At 33.7% G+C, this 19,267-nt stretch overlaps 1 protein-coding gene across 2 annotated transcripts in view; it reads right to left on the bottom strand.

The window, feature by feature from the left end:
• ATL2 (atlastin GTPase 2) overlaps positions 1-19,267 on the bottom strand; it is a 57,807-nt gene that overhangs the window by 23,935 nt on the left and 14,605 nt on the right. For both annotated transcript variants that reach the window (XM_081264081.1, XM_081264082.1), the window contains exon 2: positions 2,989-3,233. In XM_081264081.1, coding sequence (XP_081120207.1) covers positions 2,989-3,233 — 245 coding nt within the window. The remainder of the gene's footprint in view (positions 1-2,988; positions 3,234-19,267) is intronic.

Below are 19,267 nucleotides of genomic sequence, written 5' to 3'. Positions count from 1 at the left end.
AAAAAAAAAAATTAAGAAATGATATAAAGTAGAAGCAACTCTGCATAGAATTAAGATCACTAGATAAGTTCAACAACAGCTATCATTTACAGTGTCAATATATTAAGCACGGTGTTAAGTATTACATACATTACATAATTTAATTCAATACATGAATTTTTGATTTCTATAAACTGATTCCAGGAATTGAAAGTACTTTTATGGTAGCCATGTGACAAGTTGATCAGCTTTTTTCTAACAATTCCTATTGATACTAGAGTAATCTATTTCACTTTGAAAACGTGTCACAAAAATCAGCTAACTAAAAATAATTAGATCGTCAACAGATTAATGCTTAAATAAAGCACAATATAATCAAACAGAATATTAAAGCAACAAAAATAATGAACTGTGAGATGTGTACATTTTACAGTAAGAACTGTAACAAAATAAGCCATATATAGGATATCTACAGTATGATTTTATTCATGAGAAGTTCAAAAATGGGAAAAAAGAATTTATGATAAGAGGTTCAGAATAATAGTTACTTGAGGGGATAAAAATTAACTGAGTGAGAGAACAAAGAGGGATGCTCTATATCTTCATCTGGGTGGTGGGAATATGAATATCAAGTAGTAGCTCAAAAAGAAACCATAAAAAAAGCTATTAACTTCACAAGAAAATGAGACCTAAAAATCAGAATTTCCCCTATATTTAGAGATTTAAGATAGAAATCTCAAAATAATCTTAGATTTTAAAAGCTTGCTATGAAGTTTTTGCTTTTTTCTAACAAAAAGCTCACATTCAGCCTTGTTAGTATTCCTCTACTAATTACTCAAAATAAAAATACTCATCTATTTCTAAACTATAAAGTAAAAGGTTTACACATTTAGCTCCTTTAGTGAACACACACATAAACTGACTCATGTCAGTAGAGAAGACACTAAAAGATGATAAAAACTGCTGTTCTTCTACTTCTCTCAGCTAGCATATCATCTTTGCAGGTGTATAGGTTGAGGAAAAGTATTCAAATCTATCCCATTATTAGTTTTCCTTCTTTACTTACATCTCATGGGAAAAGAATGATTAACCACCAAATCAGTATGTGATCCCCCAAATCAGACACTATATAATATAATTTCTGATTAACAGAATAAGGTGACTTATATCAGGAATTCTATATGAAAACTCAATAAAATGCATAAAGATAATTTCACCACAGAAGCCAGTAACGAGGTATATAACCTTACTGAGGTCATCAGAACCTTTACACCGCTTCAGTGCCTCCTCCAGAAAGGGGGAGTTCTGTTAGTTCCACGATTGTGAATATATGACAAATGTAGGCTGCTACTCCTCCTCTAACAGTCACTAATTTGACCAGAGATGGAATCAGAAATGCTACCTGAGGTGAAACTTATCTGTCATTCCTAGACAAGCAATCTAAGCTTCTTTCCCCTTCTAACATTCTACTTACTATCTGTGACCTACTTGGAATCAAATACATTTACAGTGAACAGCTCAGAAACAGATAAATATGAAACACACAAGAAGTTAAGGAGTTTAAAAACATCAAAATTCTTTTATATTTTCCAAATTATAGATTTTTTTTAAAATATGCCACTATTTATACATTTTCTATTTCAGATATTAAGCTCTAGAAAATAAGTCTAAATGAAAAATCATTAACATTCCATTCCTAATTTCCTAAACACATAAAATGTCATTCATTAATATGAACTACCTTCTTTTTTTTATTTTATTTTTTTATTGGTTGTTCACAACATTACAAAGCTCTTGACATATCATAATGAACTACCTTCTTGATACTCAGGCATACCTGAACAGGTCTAAAGAGATACCTATAAAAAGAATTTAGTAAAAAGCTTCTTGGGAAACCAACTGGGAAAGTTTACCTTATTTCAAGGCAAACTCAGATTTACACAGAACTTAAAAAGATGAACACTCAGATAATTACATAATTCTGTTAAAAGTTTTATTTCTAGTGGCTTATGTCAAAAATTCCTGTAAAGCCATCTGCCCTAAGTGCTCCACTCCAAAATTTTCAAATCCTTCTTCTTGGTCCCTATCAAATTTAATTCCTCCCACTTGACTCCAGCTTTTAGAAAAACACTAAGTCAAGTGGTTTTTATTTTTTGTTTTGTGTTTGACTTTGAAAGTCAAAGTCAGGGAGAACAAAGTAAATATCTAAAAGCAAGTGTGTAGAGGGAGGAAGATTCATCCGTCAAACAGACATCAACAACACACAGTAGCACTAAGTACTGGAGACAGGATAATCAATGTAAGTCCCACCACTAACAAAAAGGTAAACCAGCCAGAAAAATAAAGTAATATTAATAAAACGTGCCATGAGAGCTGGGAAGAGAATTAACAAACTCAGACATCAAGAAAGGCCTACTATGAAAAGATTAGCAAAGAATAGGATATTTGAGAATAATATGACATACTAGGAGAAGAGCAAACACTACAGCATACTTGATGTAAGGATGCAAGCAGTAAGGCTCAGATACCATGGAAGGCCATAGAAGCTACTCTAAGGAATTGGACTTTATTCACTAAAAGTGACTTATTTGAGAAACACAAGTATACTTTTGCAAAGGTCTCTATCAGAAAACTTCACTAACAGTAAAAGTATCTAGGAAGATGAAAGTGAAGAAATAATAAAAAGGGAGACAAGATAAGTAGTACTTCCAATATTTTCAGGATACACTCAAACATGTTGGACTAGTACTACACTGCCTAGAATATAGAGGTTCAAGCATATGCATCAATATGTATTATGTCCCAAAAGGAACAACAGAGATAAAGAAGAATCAAGAGCTCAAACTTACATTACTGTCTTAATACAGAAGTCTAATTAAAGAACTATATTTCTGTAAAATTAAAGAAACAATACTTGTTTTATATATATATATATATATTTTTTTTTTTTCAATAACTGGTTGGCAGTTATTTGTTTTGATAAGGTTCAACTTAAAAGACACTATTCACCTGGTTATACATATATCTAAGCATGAAGTCCAGCAGAAATGATTTCCCTTTACGAAAAGCTCCTGCCACAGATACCACAACTATGTTAAGATCTCGTATGTGCTCCTGTAGCAGTATCTGCTCCAAAGCTTCTTCATCAAGCTCAAAGTTATGGTCATCTTCATGAGCAAGGACAATCTGTACTGGACATGGTTTCTTCATAACCTCATCAGAGTTTACTAGGTCATCATCTTCATAATCCTCCCCTAGAATTTTAAAAAGAAAGAAACAAATTACTTTAATCACTGTATTACAAAACTTTTCATTAAGAACCACATCTACAGCCAAAGTTCAAATGCACCCCCCACCACCCGTTCTCATCTGAGAATAATTTAATAAAGAGACAGTCAAGTACTTTTGGACTTCCCGTTCCTTCTCTAATAGGACAAAGAATGCTGGTCACATTTACCCCTTGAGCACTGCATCCTTCTATAAAGGCTTTTTGCTACTGTATGCACCAAGAAAATACAAACTGACAGGGAATAGAATCAATTTTTCCTGATACTTCAGATTCCAATTTTCCTTGGAAAATTATTCCACATTACAAAGACTAAAACATATATATGAATTTTGAATGCTGGAATTTTGAATATATGAATTCATTCTGGAATTTAAAGGGCAAAGTTAAGGTTCTAAGAAGCTTCCAAAAATGCCACCATAAAGCTAAGTCCCTAATTTTGTAAGAGTAATCTAATATGGCTGAGGATATAGCTCAGTGGTAAAACACTTGCCTAGCATTCATGATGCTTTGGGCTCAACCCCCAATACAAAAAAAAAAAGTAACCTAGTAGTATAGCCATTATTAAATTCTTTATAAAGGAAGTCAACAACACTATTTCAAAATGTGCCACAAACAGCGACAATGCATTATATATAGAGAAAGAAACTTGAGAAGCAAAATTTTGAAAGAAATCAATATTTAATTAAAGAAGATATTATCACTGTTTCATTGTCATACCACTATAGCCAGATATGTTATTTAAATGCACAAAAAGTTGGGGCTGGGGAGGTGGCTTAGTGGTAGAGTGCTTTCTTAGCATGCGTGAGGTGCTGGGTTTGTGACCCTAACCACATTTAAAAAAATAAATAAACTAATAAAATAAAGGTATTGTGTTCATCTACAACTTTAAAAAAATGAAATAAATAAATAAATGCATAAAAAGTTGACTTTCCAGGAAAGACACAATACAGTTAAATTCCAAGTTAATATATCATTAGGAAAGTCCAGATAAACAATAAAACAGTATGCAAATTGTAATTAAAAGCTTCCAATCTTATTCAATGGTTAAGACCACAAGCCAGAGGGCAAAACTGCCTCAGGGAATGTCACAGCTTCTGTTTTCTCATCTGTAAAATGGGGATCATAACAGCATCTCCCTCACAAAGTTGTCATCAGGATTACATGAGTTGAAACATATATGGTACATAATAAGTTTATATAACAGTAGTTTTTTTTAAAAAAGAGAGAGAGAGAGAATTTTAATATTTATTTTTTAGTTCTCGGCGGACACAACATCTTTGTTTGTATGTGGTGCTGAGGATCGAACCCGGCCGCACGCATGCCAGGTGAGCGCACTACCATTTGAGCCATATCCCCAGCCCTATAACAGTAGTTTTAAAATAACCAATCCAACAGGAGAGGCTTTAATTTACACCTTAAAATGCCAAAACACTACAGTAATTTTCATCTGCCCCGTAGCTATGTACTACACCACCATATACCCATTTGCTCAGGCACAAATCTGAGAGCTGTCCTTGAAACATCTCTCCTTTCCATTACTCCTAAATTTAATCAATAGCCACATTCTTAACTTCACCTTCATGTCACAATTTCTGTTGATAACATCTCTATTCCCATCACCACTACTTTGACTCACTTAGACTGTAGTACCCAACTGCTCTCTGTCATTAAGTCACTTACTCCCTTCCCCTAAACCAATTCAACCTCCAGAGTAGGAAATAAATAATGTAGTCAAATGTAAATTTGATTATTACTCTCTTTCTTAAAATCACTGTTACAGAAGACTAATGATTAAAATCCTATACACGCCTTACAAGATCCTGTACATGCTACCAATCTCTGGCTGCATTGGTGCTACTTTCCCCTCTTTAAACGAAACCTTTTTTTTTTTTTTAGATACTTATGCCATTAAGTTCTCTCTAGACTCAGACTTTACTTGTGGCATTTCTCTGCCTGGAATACTCTTTCCCATGGTGTTCCCCTAATCAATTCATATTTATTCATTAATTCTCAGTTTAAATGTCATTTTCCAAGAACAATAATCTTCCCTGAGACTCCTAACCAAATTTAGTCCTTCTATATTAATACAATATTTTAATATTTATGTAAGTACATATTTATTATGTCTCCCCTTCTATAGTGCCAAACCACTGCTTGAAACTCAATTATTATCGTCCCACTATAACCAGAGTATTAAGAAAAACAAGCCCCCCCCCCAAAAAACCCACCCTCTAAGTTCCTTACCACAACCTCCACAGTACCATGTGATCTGACTCCTGCCTCCCCTCTTATTTCTTATTACACACCCCTGTTCATTCCCAAAGCCCTGGGCCATTGGACTTCGTCTTGTTCTTTTAACAGGATAAACCCATTTCCCACCTTAGAATCTTTGCCCAAAACTTTTACTTCTGAATGGAATGCTCTGTCCCTAAAAATTCAGGTGGTATCTTACCTCCCCCCCCCCAGGCCTCAGTTCAAATGTTATCTCCTCTGTGTGGTCTTCCCTGACCATACAATCTAATTAGTGACCCCATCCCTAACACTTTAAAGGGTTTTTTTCATAGTCCTTTTCAATATCTAAAATAACCCTTTTACATTTATTTGCATTTGTATCTTCTAGTTCCCCCACCATACAATGTGTTCAACACTAATCACCTTGTTGATCACTCATTCTATCTTCCAATACCTTAACCAATGCTTAACACTTAGCCTAGAAGATGCTTAATACTTTTTGAAAGAATATATTTAAGCATTTCACTCAGAAGTCTTACATCTACCATTATCTATTTTAGAAGCAAATGTAATAATTAATTAGTTTGGGGAAATCAAAGCAAGTCAAGAGTAGTTAAGGGTATTGACCACAAAATTACAATGAAAACTGATGGTTCCACAAAGTAAAACACTTTGATTTAAAAGGAACTTAAAATTATTAAGTACTAAAATATCACAACAACCAAATGTGGAGATTGGTGATTTTGTAAAAAACCAACAATTTTGTTCTTGTTGTAAAGAAAGCATTAGTTTTCTTTTTTCCTTAATTGAAAAAGAGAGGGGGGAAAACCCTAGGAAGAAAGCCTTTATTAACATAAAATTTTACCTGGATTAGTTAGCTATAGTTACCTTGTGGCTAAGTTTTTTCCATAGGCATGAATAAAGATATGCACCTCAGATAAACATACAGAGGCTAAAGACTTTTTAAAATGCAAGTGTGGCAAAAATGATTCAAAGGTATAATGAAAAACACAATGATGTGATTCACCTACCTTAACTCCATGATGATATCTCCACCATATTTGGCATAAATAAACATAAAATATCTCATCAAACACTGATAAAAGCAACTGAATAAAAGAGAACTATGGGTAAATTTCATTAGAATACCTGTAAATATCAGCATCTGGTGATTACCTACAAGTCTCTGAATTTACTATTAACCTAATACTTTAAATGTCAATTAAGTCTTGTGTATAGAATACTTATTATATTCCCATTCTTATATGCCAAAGTACCAGAACGAGTAGATTTCAGTCCTACAGTATTTTTCCTGATTCAGTTCCAAGTCATTTCTCCCTACTCAGCGCCAAAGTGGGTCTTTCAAGGTTAAAGCTAAAAGACAACTAGACGATTGCCAGTTTCTCAAATCTCTCTCCTTACCTTAGCAATAAGTATATCTAATAATCTATTCATCACAAGTCCTACAAAAAGGCACCTATCTTTAAAAAGACCCATGGTTGCCAGGATTAAGGGAGAAGGAAAGATGAATTACAATTTTTTTAGGGCACAGAAATGAATTCTCTATGATACTATAATGGTGGATACCTGATGTTATACATTTTCCAAAAACCCACTGAATATGCAACCTCAAGAGTGAACCCTAGGGGGCTGGGGATGTGGCTCAAGCAGTAGTGCACTCACCTGGCATGCGTGTGACCCAGGTTCGATCCTCAGCACCACATACAAAGATGTGTGTCCACCAAAAACTAAAAAATAAATGTTAAAAATTCTCTCTAAAAAAAAAAAAAAAAAGAGTGAACCCTAATGTGAACTATGGACTTCGATAATAATAATGTGTCAGGGAAGATTAATCAATTTTAACAAATGAACTACTCTCATGCAGGATGCTGGTAGTAGAAGAAGGAGGAGGAATGTGGGAACAGTACTTTCTGCTCAATTTTGCTATGAATCTAAAATTGCTCTAATAAAATAAAATCTACTTTAAAAAGACACCTGTCTTTTTACTGTTTAATCATACTTCATCTTAAATCTGTCAAATTCATACATTCAACATGGATTCCAACAGCAAAATTTACACTTTAGAGCTGACCTAGATCTGTCAGCAAACCTCAAGCATAATTTTTTAGATAAGACAATAAAATGGTGCTACAAATCTGCATTACAATAAACTGTTACTAATATTAGGTTACATCAACTCAAAACTTACAAGAAGAGAACAAAGTAAAAATTAATTTGCTTTTCAGAAGCAATTAAAGTGTATTTTAGGTTATTATTCATATTTCAAACAGAAATCTCAAATTTTTATGGAAAGAAACCTTAATTATGTCTACTTAGTCCATTTATAAAACCAGTTATCTGAAAGAAAGCAAAGTAATGTTTTAGAGTCCAGTACTAAGACCTAAACTTTTATAACATATATTCAAATGAAAATAGTAGCTAAGCATTCAATAGTTCATTCTAGCACATATTTTTAAAAGCCTTAAAGAGGTTACATCAAGGTACACCTTTTTTTTAATATTTATATTTTAGTTGTAGTATTTCATTTTTATGTGGTGCTGAAGATCGAACCCAGTGCTTCACACGTTCTAGGCAAGCACTCTACTACTGAGCCACAACCCCAGCCCTAGGTACATCTATTTCTAAGAATTTATTTTAAAGGAATAAACAAAGATACTAACAAAGATGTACAAGTTTACCAGTGTTATTTCTGGTAGTTAGGATTAATGCTGAGTGTCTCAAAAATGGAAAGTGGCTGAACTTTGAGCCATATTACACAGCTTTAAAAACACTCTTAAGAAATAGGGAGTGTTTTTTTTTTTAATTAGTAGGAAAAAGGCAGATTACAAATATAGATTATCCCCAGTTTTGCTTTGCTTTGAACCTATAAAAATATAGGTAAATGGGGCATGAGAAGATTGGAGACTTCAAGTCATTATAGCAACTGGTACCAGAATTCTCTACCACAAGCAGCAATAAAATTAGACATAACAAATTAAGGCATTATTTTCAAACCCTTACTCAAGCAATATAAAACAGTAACCCCTAAGGCAACACAAGGTGAATTGTTCCCCCAGTTCTTTGGACAGGAACAGTTCCCTCCACAGCATGATGTACTAGAACACAAGCAAATAAAGATCCCAGGATAACTAACATAATAGGAATCTGTAAGGCAGGGTGCAGGAGGAAAAGGAGTTGTGCAAATGTGTGCCCAGAGTCTTCAGCATGGGAAATAACACCAAGGGGACAGCTACTACAGGATTAGGAGAGAAAAAGCCACAAAAAGTCAAACAATTCTGAGAAACTGTAGAGTTCTGACACAGTCAGAGTAGAGTTATCTTACAATTCAGGTGGCATCAAGCTGGGACACTAGAAAGGCCACATCTTAGAACTAAGGACCATGTTCTAGAATAAAGCCTTTTGAAAGACCATCCAAAGCAAAGCCTAAAATCAAGACTTGGAATGATCTGCATGACACACAGTTTGAAGATTTAGTACAGACAACTTGGGAGGATGGGAAAGGTCTTCTAAACTTTCCACAGAAATATAGAGCCAAGCCTACACAAGGTCAAGATCTACCAGTAACTGAACTGCTTGCAACAACAAAATATCCATAACAGAATCTCACAATGCATAACATGTAATATACCTGATCAGAAATTACTAGACATACAAAGAAGAAAATGTAGTCCATAGTCAAGAAGGAAAAACAGCAAATAAAAACTAATCCTGAAATGACCTAGACTGGGAACTTAGCAGAGAAAAGCCTTTAAGTAGATACTGTAAATATATTCAAGGACTTAACAAACAAACAAACAAATAAGGTCTTAATAATAAATGAATAAACAGAACATCTCATCTAAGAAACAGACTATTAAAAGATAAATGAAGCCAGGCGCAATTATGTATACCTATAATCCCAGGGACTCAGAAAGCTGAGGCAGGAGGATCCCTCTTCAAAGTTCAAAGCCAGCCTCAGCAACTTAGCTTCTCTCAAAAATAAATAAATAAATAGATAGATAGATAGATAGATAGATAGATAGATAAATAAATAAATAAATGGGCTGAGGATGTGGTTCAGTGGTTAACTGCTCAAGAGAGAAAGAGAGAGAGAGAGTGAGAGAGAGACAGAAAATTCCAGAACTGGGAATTACAATAATTTAAATAAAATAGTCACTGGATAGACTTAAGTAGATTGTAAATAGTTTAAAAAACAAAATAGGTCAGTAAACTTGAAAACAGAAATTCTCTAATCTGAAGAACAAGGGGAAACAAGAATGAAGAAAAACAGACTCAAAAGAACGATGCAGCAACATCTAACATGTAGCTAGTAAACCAGAAGTAGCACAAAGAACAGAGATGAAAAAATACTTGAATAGTTAAAATGTTACCGAATTTGATTACAGACCCAAAAAGCTCAGCAAATCTCAAGTAGGATACACATAAAGAAAACCAGGTAAGTCAGATTGCTAAAAACTAACTATAAAGGGAAAATCTTTCAAGAAACTAGAGGGTGGAATGAAAGAATGATACATATTACACAAAGGGAAATAATTCAAATAACTGCCTCTTATCAGAAGAAACAGGAGGGCAGAAAACAATGGAATGATATCTTCAGAGTGCTTAAAGAAAAAAGTATCAAACCCAGAAATTAACATTCAAAAATAAAAGCAAGGGATTGAGAGTGTAGGTCAGTGCAAGAGGTCCTGGATTTGAACCCCAGCATGGAGAGTTGGGCAGCAAAATAAACACAATAACCAAAAGCTAATTATATCTGTTGCAAGCAGATGTATACTACATAACAGGCAAAATGATGTTAATTCAGGCTAAAACATAATATTACTTATTGGAAAGTCTCTTAATTACTTCATATAGATCTGAATCAGAAGTAGTCAATAGTTACAAATATAAAAAATTGATTCCTTCCAGTAATTTCTTAAAAGATAACTGGTCATTTAGAGCAAAAATAATTAATTGTAACGTGGGGTTTATAATATATAGAGAAGTAAAAAAAAAATAAGACAAATGTTATAAAAATATGAGTAAATGAAATTACACTTTAGAATTGCCTTAGAACAATGACTTTAAAAAATATAAATGGTACAGCTACAAAAGCAGTAAGGAATCAAAATGGAATACTATAAAATACTCAACTCACCCAAAAGGAAAGATAAGAACAAAAACAAAGGGACAGAATAGGGGGGAAAACAAGTAAGATGGCAAACTTAAACTCAACTAAATCCATAACAACATCAAATGTAAATACACTAAATGAGAATAGACAGCCCAATGCATATGAAATATCAGATACATAAATTTTCAGTTTTCTGGTAATCACATTATAAAGCAAAAAGAATCAAAAATAAATAATTCTTTATATTTACTAACAACATACTACAAATATTATCATTTCAACACAGAAATTATTTTAAAATTGATACTTTCCTTCATACTGTCTTCAAATCTGTGAATTTAACATGTACAATATACTCAACTCAGACACGAAATGTTGTTTTTTTTTTAAGTGAGAGAGAATTTTAATATTTATTTTTTAGTTTTTTTCGCCGGACACAACATCTTTGTATGTGGTGCTGAGGATTAAACCCGGGCCGCCAGGCGAGTGCGCTACCGCTTGAGCCACATCCCCAGCCCCCAGACACGAAATGTGTATCAGAAATATCACTTACGTTTCATAGCATTTACAATGAAAGAGTACATTCACATATACAAGTTGCTCCAAACATAGTTTTCTACTAAATAACTGAATTAAATATCAAAAAAATTATACTCTTATTTGCATCCATATAGTAACAAAACTTTTTAAATGTAAATTAACTAAAATCAAATTCTGTTCTTCATGCTCTCCATATTACTTTAATATGCACTGCTCTAATTGACTATTTCTCTATACATATTGGTATCCTATATGGATGATTTTTCATAATCTAGATAGCTTTACGAAAGTAAAGCAGTTTATCACCCAAAAGTCTCTTGAATTCTATAGTAACAAATGCTTTAATAGCATTTTACAGATAGTTTTATTAATTCAAAAGAATTTACATACTGCATGAAAATTTAAGAGTTTACTGAGGTATTTTTTTTTAAAGAGAGAGAATATTTTAATATTTATTTTTTAGTTTTCAGCGGACACAACATCTTTGTTTGTATGTGGTGCTGAGGATCGAACCCAGGCCGCAAGCATGCCAAATGCGCTACTGCTTGAGCCACATCCCCAGCCCTACTGAGGTATTTTGTACAAGTAAATAATTTAATGCTGAAAACTAATTTTAAAACTTTATAGTTACTATTTATTTGCTTCTATAATCTATGACTCCTACAGAACCCTCCATCAGAAATGCAACTTTCAACTTAACTTTGTAACACAAACTGTTTTTCTCATAGTTAAATGTGGTTCTCTTGGGCTGGGGATGTGGCTCAAGGGGTAGCGCGCTCGCCTGGCATGTGTGCGGCCCGGGTTGGATCCTCAGCACCACATACAAACAAAAGATGTTGTGTCCGCCGAAAACTAAAATAAATAAATAAATATTAAAATTCTCTCACTCTCTCTTTTAAAAAAATAAAAATAAATGTGGTTCTCTTAACTGAATGAGGGATAAAAAACTAGAACTAGCTATAAACATAGACCATAGACAGCAAGATCAATAAGGCCCCATCACAGCCTCTATTTAAATAAGCAAAGCCTCAAACATAGATTTGTCTTCAATAAGCCCTACCCTGATTTCATGACCTTTGCCATAATTAAAATGCCCACAAACAAAGCTCAAATTTATAAATTTACAATTTTATAAATCAAGATTCACGGTGTTTATAATCTAAACACTATTAGCAACTATAAGCTAAGGATCACTGTGTAATCTGCCGGGGCTAACAATCCAGCTTAAAATTCTGGAATTGTGCAGGTATGCAGAATTGTACAGGTATACATTCTGCTCTGTTTTTCGTAATTTTTTTTTTCAATTTTTGAAATTTCTTGGCTTAGCTATGATCTTGGGGGAAAAAATAAATTACCAAAAGTCAAACTGCTTAAAGAAATTTTTTTAATTGCCACTCTAAAAAGATGGCATGGGGGGCTGGGGATGTGGCTCAAGTGGTAGCACGCTTGCCTGGCATGCGTGCAGCCCGGGTTCGATCCTCAGCACCACATACCAACAAAGATGTTGTGTCCGCCGAGAACTAAAAAATAAATATTAAAAATTCTCTCTCTCTCTCTCTCTCTCTCTCTCTCTCTCTCAAAAAAAAATTATACAAAAAAAATTTAAAAAAAAACAAAAAAAAAAGATGGCATGGCATTTTAAATCTTAAAAAAAATGAGAAGAGTATGAATTGTCATCCTGGTTTAGTTACATTCAACAAAGCATAGTTGTGAAGGACAAGGAAACATAACTGAAGGAAGCACATATCTCTAGGCCAGTGCAATTACCAGTAAATTTGTTAAGTGTGAAAAAAAAAACTTTGTAAATTAAACATATCAGTAAATGAAAAAAAATCTATAAAACTCTGAACCAAAGCAACAATTTTCTTAGAACACTATCAAATGCTTAAAATTGGATCAAAGAAATACATTCTTAGCACATAAAATGGTATGAGAGGTTTAGGAAGAGAACAGGCAGACACTGAAATCCAGTGGGAAGTGCCATCACAGAAGTACAGAGGAATTTTGCAATAATGTTTCCTAGAAGTTAAGAAGGTAACTATGATTTGAGATCACCATCAATAAAAAAGGAATTTTTTGGAACACAAATGCTCTCAGAAAAATGTTACAAGCTACAATACCAAGAAAGGCAACGCAGGTTTCAAAACAAACTTAGCTGAATGTTAGAATCTCACCCAAGGGGCTGGGGATGTGGCTCAAGAGGTAGCTCGCTCGCCTGGCATGCATGCGGCCTGGGTTCGATCCTCAGCACCACATACAAAGATGTTGTGTCCGCCAAATACTAAAAAATAAATATTAAAAAATTCTCTCTCTCTCTCCCTGTCTCTCACTCTCTTTAAAAAAAAGAATCTCACCCAAGAGATCTCATCAACAAAGCACTTCACAAGTGGAAAAACAAGAATCATTGAAGAAAAATGTCTTTCCCCTAGTATTTACTATTCAAAATTATAGAACACCAACAAGAAAAATAATAACCAGATGATAACAACTTTGAAAATAATTGTAAAATCTTTGGAATAATATAGTCCTCCTATGGTTGCTAAAGCAAAATCTATCAGGAAAACAGACCCTGAGTTTTAACTGTCCATAGAAAAGGAGCTTTAAAAGAGGATCTAAAAAGCTTCAATCTAGTTAACAAAGAAAAATTATTTTAAGTTACATTAGTGTACACACAATCATTATTAAATAAGGATTTGCTTATATTAAATATCTGATATTTGTTCTTAATTTGTATGTAAAATATTTCTGATTTTTCCATTTATCTTTAAGATAAAGTACAACACAGAATAAGATAGATTTCCTAAAAGAATCCCAAAGAGAAATAATGCATTTACAGAAACTAATAATCTGACTTAACACTATTATCCAGGAACCAATTAAGTGGTAAGGTCTAAGGTCTTCTATTAAAAAAAAAAAAAAATTTCAATCTTCACTCCCTAGAAATGGAACTTCAAAAAAGCAGCAATGAACAACTAGGACTACAAGGTAAAAGGCTGTACATTATAATGGATAAGATCAACACCTGGGGTTGGGGCTGGGGCTCAAGCGGTAGCGCGCTCGCCTGGCATGCGTGAGGCCCTGGGTTCGATCCTCAGCACCATATAAAAAGTAAAGATGTTGTGTCCATGGAAAACTAAAAAGTAAATATTAAAAAATTCTCTCTCGGGGCTGGGGATGTGGCTCAAGCGGTAGCGCGCTCGCCTGGCATGCGTGGGGCCCGGGTTCAATCCTCAGCACCACATACAAACAAAGATGTTGTGTCCGCCAAGTACTGAAAAATAAATATTAAAAAATTCTCTCTCTCTCTCTCTCTCTCTCTCTTTAAAAAAAAAAAATTCTCTCTCTTAAAGAAATTAATTTAAAAAAAAAAAAAAAGATCAACACCTAACTCCCCTGAATCAATCCTAACATAACAAACAGAAAATCAGACACTGCATATTCCTGATATGATGCATCAAGAAGCATAGCAAGATGTATTGGTGGAAAAAATTTTCAAGAAATCTAAATCTGATCAAAGTTCTAGCTCTAACTAGAAGGAAGGAAATACAGGAGGCAGAAAAACATGTTAAACATCCCTACAGAAATATCCAAAATATAGGTAATTCCACTGAACAAACCTAAACAAATAAATTACAAAAGCAAAGGGGTTGGGGGAAGGGTACCAACAAAAGGCCAAATATGTTTTCAAAATATACAAAACGTGTGATTACAAAATTCTGTATTTACTCCACCACACCCCTTTACATATTACTCGAAAATATAGTTCTAAACACAAGGTAATTACTTTCTCCTATATTCTAGAAGGAGGAACTCTACCCTAAGAGATTCATTATTAGGTGACTGATTAAAAGAAGGTACTCATTTATTAGTATGGAAGACTAAAAAGAATCAGCTTCAAAATCAAATCCACTTGACACCCTATAATGAAAACTCTAAGCTCAGATGACTTTCATTAGTGTATTCTATCAAACGCTTAAGTTAGAATGATACCAATTCTACAAAGCCTTATAGGAAAAAAGGAGAGAGAGGAGAATATTTCACAATTCACTTTATAAGTCACTATTATTACTAATACCAAAACCACAGGTAGACATTGCAAGAAAACAAAACTATAAATCAATACCCCTCGTGAACACATAACGAAACCCTTAATCAAAATCTAGTATTCAGGGGGTTAGGGTTATAGCTCAGTTGTACAGGGCTTGCCTAGCACATATGAGGCACTGGGTTCAATCCTCAGCACCACCTATAAATAAATAAAATAAAGGTATTGTGTCCATCTACAAATAAATTTTTTTTCAAAAATCTAGTATTCAGGATATATAAAGAACTATTAAAATTAAATAAGAACCATTCCATTTTTAAATAGGCAAGGGATTTTTAACAGACATTTCAAAGAAAATATATCAATAGCAAACATGCACATGAAAATATACTCAACACCATTAGATGCTAGGGAAATATAAATTATTACCACAGTAAGATATTACTACACACCCTCTAAAATGACTAAAATACACAAGACCAACAAAAGAATGGAGTAAGAGACATTGCAAGAAAACATGGCCATCATATATATTTCTGGCAGAAGTGTAAAATGATACAGTTAACTTCAAAAAAAACTTTTTGGCAAACCTTCTAAAAATTAAAATTTGAATAACAACCAGTATGGGGCTGGAGATGTGGCTGAAGCGGTAGCGTGCTCGCCTGAAAAACAACCAGTAATCACACCTGGAACATATGACAACAAAAGACTTGAACACAAATGCTTATAGCTGATTTATTCGTCAGAGTCCAAAACTGGCAACAACCCAAACATTTGTTCATTTACTAGAAAATGAATAAATGTGTTAAATCCATAATAGAAATGAAAAGAATTTTATAGGTGTGTATATGCCCACAAAAACAGGTAAATCTAAAAGTAATGAAAAGAATTTTCATTACCCACAAAAACAGGTAAATCTAAAAGTCACATGCTAAGTGAAAGAAGCCTCACAGACACACACTCGCGCACGCACACACACAGTATTGTACTGTATGATTCCATTTATGTCGAATTCTAGAGAAAGTATAGACTATACTGACAGAAAACAGATCAGTAGTTATCAGGAGCAAAGGGTAAAGAAAAAATTGACTATGAAAGGACATTACAGAGTGTTTTGAAGTACTGGAAATATTCTGTATCACAACTGTAGAAAAGGTCAAACTACAAATGTCAAAATTCAAATTGTGCTCCCAAATCAGTGAGTTTTATATAAATTACATCTCAACAGACAGATTTTTTAAAAATCAGATGTGATCTATTCTTCTTACCTCTTTCATTTATCAAACACAAGAATTAAAGCAATACAACCAATTTATCTATCACCTTCAAGAACAAAAACATCCTAAGGGTCACAATATTTTACAGGTGTATTGTCTGCTTCTAGGATAATTGCCCAAGAAAGTTATACCAATGTAATTAAAAACTGAAGCTGTTTTCCAATTCTTTCACTAAATTAAATTTAAAATATTTTTTCATAACCTGAATATAGGGACTTGAAAACAATTTCAATGTCTCCAATGCTGACAAATCCTTTTTTTCTGGATGAATTACTGTGAATACAGTACCTGAACATGCCTAGATATTTTGGTTAAAAAACAAAAAGTGATTATGAATTACTAATAACTTAATTTCTTTAAAAACTCTGGAGATATTTTTTCATAATGGGGACAAAGGGCATTTTCTAAGTTCTACAAGTGTTTTATGCACCAATAGAATGTAAGAATGCTCCCTAGAATATACACCATATCAAGATGCACAAGGCATACATTCAAGTTCTAGTACATATGCTCAAAAATTAGCCTCAATAGTTAAAATTAAATATATCACTCACAGAATTTAGAGATCATGCAGCCCTATTCACTCATTCTAAAGTAAACACAACTCCACCACTACAGGGGGTAGGGAGGAGGAGCTGGGCCAGGATTTAGATGCTATTCCTGTTACAGCAGTGCTTATCAAAATTTTTAATATAAATATGAATCAACTGAAGATCTTCTGAAAACTGTATATTTGGACTCCTTAAATCTGGGGTGCAGCTTGAAACTGCATTTCTAGCTAACTCCAAAATGATGCCAACACTACACTCCTGGTCCTCAGAACATGTATACAATAGCAAGGGTCACAATATTTTACAGGTTATTTAGTGTGTAAATGCCATACATTTAGTTTTATTTCATGTAGCCTAATGATGCTAAAGCAAAGTGTTCAGGAAGGAAAAAAAATCAGGCTAAATTATAACATTCTATCCATCCTAAGATGTGCGTACACACACACACACACACACACACACACTCTTGATACAACTAACATTTCATACTACCTATTGGGGATTCTTGTGCAAGAGACAGGGTACATAAAACTATCACTACTTAAAAAAAAATAGATGGGGCTGGGATTGTGGCTCAGCGGTACAGCGCTTGCCTAGCATGTGCGGGGCCCTGGGATCGATTCTCAGCACCACATAAAAATGAATAAATAAAGGTATTATACCCAACTACAACTAAAAATAAATAAATATTTTTTTAAAAATAGATGGAGAAAATGTTATAAAATGTTAACATGATACACAAGTAGGGTTGAAAACTAAAGGTCAAAAGTGATCATTAGTCACATGGGTGAGCTTTTATGGCAATACTGGGCCTTGCCTCCCAGGATAATGCAGCTTGGAACAGAAATACTGACAAAACATAACATGTCCTTCAGTAAGACAGAAGCAGCTATTAGCCAATCAGGAACTATAAGAAAGTTTTAATTCATAATTTTCTCTTATAAAATAATGTCAGTAGGAATTTATCAAGTTAAATTTCTCTCATACAAAACTGGGCCTATAAAATAACAACCTGCAAAAACAAAAACTCTGAAGACTCCAGAGATGAACCTATTAACAATGTCAGTTATCATACTTTTCCCCACTAGTCTTGCCTCTTTGGCCAACAACAGGTTGTCCTAAAACACCCATGCTTTTAAAAATGCTCTCAAGAGGCTATAATATAGTTCATCTCTTTCCTCCATTACTATCAAATCAGGAAAAAAAAAAGAGTTGTTTTTCCTGTAATATTCATATATTATTTTATACTTGAAATCTAACGTTTCCATAGTAACCAGCACTGATGTCTCACAATTTTTGCTGTTCCAACTTAAAGAACACTACGGCATAAAAAAAAAAAATGCTTTTATGTATTTATCTAAATAGATGAAGAAAAATGTAAAACAGATTATAAATATGTAAGCTCAAAAGCAATTTTCCCAAAGTTTTTGCCATCAAATATTAACCAGTTCTTTAAAGCACACACTTGAATATAAGTGTACTTCAAAGAAAATACAAAAGTTAATTTAAGATATATGAAATAAGGTTGCAGTTCATGAAGTCAACTCTGTTGACTATTTTTTTTTTAAAGAGAGAGTGAGAGAGAGGGGGACAGAGAGAGAGAGAGAGAGAATTTTAATATTTATTTATTTTTTCTTAGTTCTCAGCGGACACAACATCTTTGTTTGTATGTGGTGCTGAGGATCGAACCCGGGCAGCACGCACGCCAGGCGAGCGCGCTACCGCTTGAGCCACATCCCCAGCCCTCTGTTGACTATTTAAGAGATGCTAGAATAAGTGATGGTTCAGAGGACTCTAGGCAACAGCACAAAAATTCAACAACGTTCTATTTAGGTTCTCCAAATCCTCTCACTAAAGTAGTTCTCCATTTTCTTCCAAAGAGAAGTCTTACAGAAAATCTCAAGAAATAAAAAGGGTCCTACATCTGCTCTCAGGTATTTTGGGGGAAGTGGGAAAGTAATATAATTTTGTTCTGTTGCCCAAAGTGAGAGTAAAACAATGGAACTTTTTAGTTTAATATTTTTAAGGAAGTTATTTTTTATATATCCTAGAGGAATTCCTGCACAAATATGTAAGAGAAACATGATTTCTTGTTCACTGAAGTATTTAAAAAAAAAAAAGGAAGAGGGCTGGGGCTCAGCAGTAGAGCACTTGCCTGGCATGTGTGAGGTACTGGGTTCAATTCTCAGCACTACATACATAGAAATAAAATAAAAGTCT

The sequence above is a fragment of the Spermophilus citellus genome (genome assembly GCF_964194105.1).
Source record: "Spermophilus citellus genome assembly, chromosome: 13".
NCBI classification, from domain to species: Eukaryota; Metazoa; Chordata; class Mammalia; order Rodentia; family Sciuridae; genus Spermophilus; species Spermophilus citellus.
The sequence above is the reverse complement of the archived record's forward strand: the minus strand, read 5'-3'. Positions and strand labels throughout refer to the sequence as shown.